The sequence below is a fragment of the Beta vulgaris genome, chromosome 2, assembly GCF_026745355.1.
Source record: "Beta vulgaris subsp. vulgaris cultivar EL10 chromosome 2, EL10.2, whole genome shotgun sequence".
NCBI lineage: Eukaryota > Viridiplantae > Streptophyta > Magnoliopsida > Caryophyllales > Amaranthaceae > Beta > Beta vulgaris.
This window is the reverse complement of record NC_079203.1, coordinates 27053962-27056622: the sequence shown is the minus strand read 5'-3', so window position 1 is coordinate 27056622 and position 2661 is coordinate 27053962. Positions and strand designations below refer to the sequence as shown.

At 36.0% G+C, this 2661-nt stretch overlaps 1 protein-coding gene across 1 annotated transcript; it reads left to right on the top strand.

Annotated features, from left to right (window-relative positions):
- The first annotated feature begins 507 nt into the window (after positions 1 to 507).
- Positions 508 to 2037, top strand: LOC104906146 (uncharacterized). Its single transcript, XM_010694860.2, has 4 exons — positions 508 to 881; positions 996 to 1080; positions 1231 to 1516; positions 1718 to 2037. The coding sequence occupies exons 1-4, from the start codon at positions 508 to 510 to the stop codon at positions 2035 to 2037; spliced, it is 1065 nt and encodes a 354-aa protein (XP_010693162.2).
- The last annotated feature ends 624 nt before the right edge of the window (positions 2038 to 2661 follow it).

Sequence of the window (2661 nt, the reverse complement as noted above, 5' to 3'; positions counted from 1 at the left end):
TAATCAACAAATGATAGATGCTTCTTGTGGTGGTACCTTTTTCACTAAAACTCCTAATGAAGCATGGGAATTATTTGAGCATTTGAGTGATAATTCTTTACAACATGTTAATTCTTCACGTATGGGAATTTCTAGATCATTGGTAAGTAAAGGTGGTATTTATGAAATCTCTCATTCTCTTGATCCGATCTGTCAAGCAAAGTAGAGGTTATCATTAAAAAGTTGGATTAATTAATGGCTATTAACAACGTGAATATGACCCTCACTACTTTTCATGATGTATGTTCAATATGTGCACATCCTAATCATTTTTCTCACAATCGCCCTACTATATACTCACAAGTATCATATGAACAGGTGAATGTGGCACAAGGCTACCCGCCGCACAATAATCCATATTCAAATACATACAACCTGGATTGGAGAAATCATTTGAACTTCTCTTGGAAGCAAAATTCTGGTGAGGTACAACAAGGGTAGCAAGCTAATCAAGTAAGTTAACCTAGTATGAGTAACATTCCTCCTGGTTTTCAAGCTAAAAGGTATGTTACACCTATTGTACCTGCTGCACAACCTGCTCCCAATTCTGAATATGAAAAAATCAATTCATTGGGGAATGTAACTTCTACATTAGGTATTATGACTTATTCTATTCAAGCTTTGGAAAATAAGATACATATAGTTGATTCTTATAATTATTTTATAGCTAAGCTTGAAACACAAATAGGTCAACTAGCTAATACAATGAGTAAAAGAGATGATGGCAAGTTACCTAGTAATTCAGTTGAAAATCCTAAGAACCATAATAATGAACAAGTTAAGGATGTCATGACCCTCAGAAATGGCAGAGATGTAGATAACCTAATAGAGGAAAAGAAAAGGCATGATAAATCTAATGAGTTGGAAACTAAGGAAAATTAAACTGAAAAAGGAAATCATAACTCACTTTCCCCTACTGTGTCTAAATCTTCACATTCTATTCCTGACGAACCTAGAGTTCCTTATCCTCAAGCTTTAGATGCACCTTCACCTTATGGTGAGAGCAAGAAAAAAGAAGATATTCTAGAGACTTTCAAACAAGTTAAAATTAATCTTCCTCTCATGGATGCAATAAAATAAATTTCTGCCTATGCTAAATTCCTTAAAGATATATGCACTTTTAAAAGAAAATCGAAGGCGCATTGTTCTAAAAAAGTTGTCCTAAGTGAATAAGTAAGCTCTATTTTGCAGTTTAACCACACTCCTAAATTTAAAGATCCTGGTGTCCCTAATATATCTTGTCATATTGGTGATCATAAAATTAAAAAAGCACTATTAGATTTAGGTTCAAGTGTTAATCTGATCCCTTATTCTGTGTATGAGCAACTAGGCTTAGGTAAGCTACAACCTTCTAATTATACCCTACAGTTAGCCGATAGGTCTGTTAGAGTTCCTAGAGGTAGGATTTATGATGTTTTAGTTAAAATTGACAAAGGTTTGTTCCCTGTGGACTTCGTAGTATTAGATATGGAATCAGGTAACCCTTCTAAGAATATTCCTTTGATTCTTGGGCGTCCTTTCTTAGCTACCGTTGATGCTACTATAAATTGTCGCTCTGGAGAGGTGGTGGTCTCTGTTTTAAATATGAAAATTAAACTGACTATTTTTAGAGCTTCTTCTCAACCTACATTTGAAAATGAATCTGAATGATTCTTTGTTGATTTGATTGATGAGTTAGTTGAGGAGGCTTTACCTGCACTCATATCTATAGATGCTCTAGAAACTATTATTGCACATGAGAACATTGGGACATATAACCTGGGAAATGTTTTTGAGCTATTGAGGTCTATTCTTGATCATACTTCCATTTTAGAAACTTCTTCTTGGGTGTCTAGAAATGAGCCTTTACCACCGCTCTCTGACTCTCCATCCCTATTATCTATAGTTTCTCCACCTAAACTTGAGTTAAAACCTCTTCCATCTACACTCAAGTATGCATATCTAGGGTCTAATGAGACTTTACCAGTTATAATTTCATCTGAATTTTCTAATGAGTAGGAATCAGCACTGATTAAGGTTTTAGCAAAACAGAAACCCATAAAACAAACTCTGAAGTTAGGACCTAGGGTTTCTCTCTTCCTCCATTGCCAAGCTTGAAGTTACGTATGGTGTAAGCTACTAATTTCTTGCTTATTATGGGTTGAAAGAAGAAGCAACAAATGCCTAATCCTCCTAAAACTCGTCAAGCACAGTTGTTGGCATCAAAGTATGAAACTTTGAAAGGAAGTAATGAGGGTACTACAATAACTTCGGGGGTTCTTGTTAGCAATGAGTCATCGGAAGGAAATAGTGTGCTAGCACTCATGAAATCAACATTTGAGCAGGATAGAATAGCTCAAAGACAGGCGTCAATGGTGCAAAGAGTTAATATGGCTAGTTCTTCTGGAGCTATGGAAGTTGTTGGTGATATTGTCGAAAACAAGGGTGTTGGGAGTGAACATCCTGTTGAAGCTATTGTCATAACCAATGAAGTCTCCCCTGAGCATGAAGCTGCTAAGGAAGTTCCAGATGTGCCTAAATCCTGGGCCACATTGACAGCAGAGAAACGTCTCACTGCTAAAGGTATGTCACTTAAGTTTGTAACTCCATCTATTAAGAATGGTAAATCTGTGGCTCAAATAG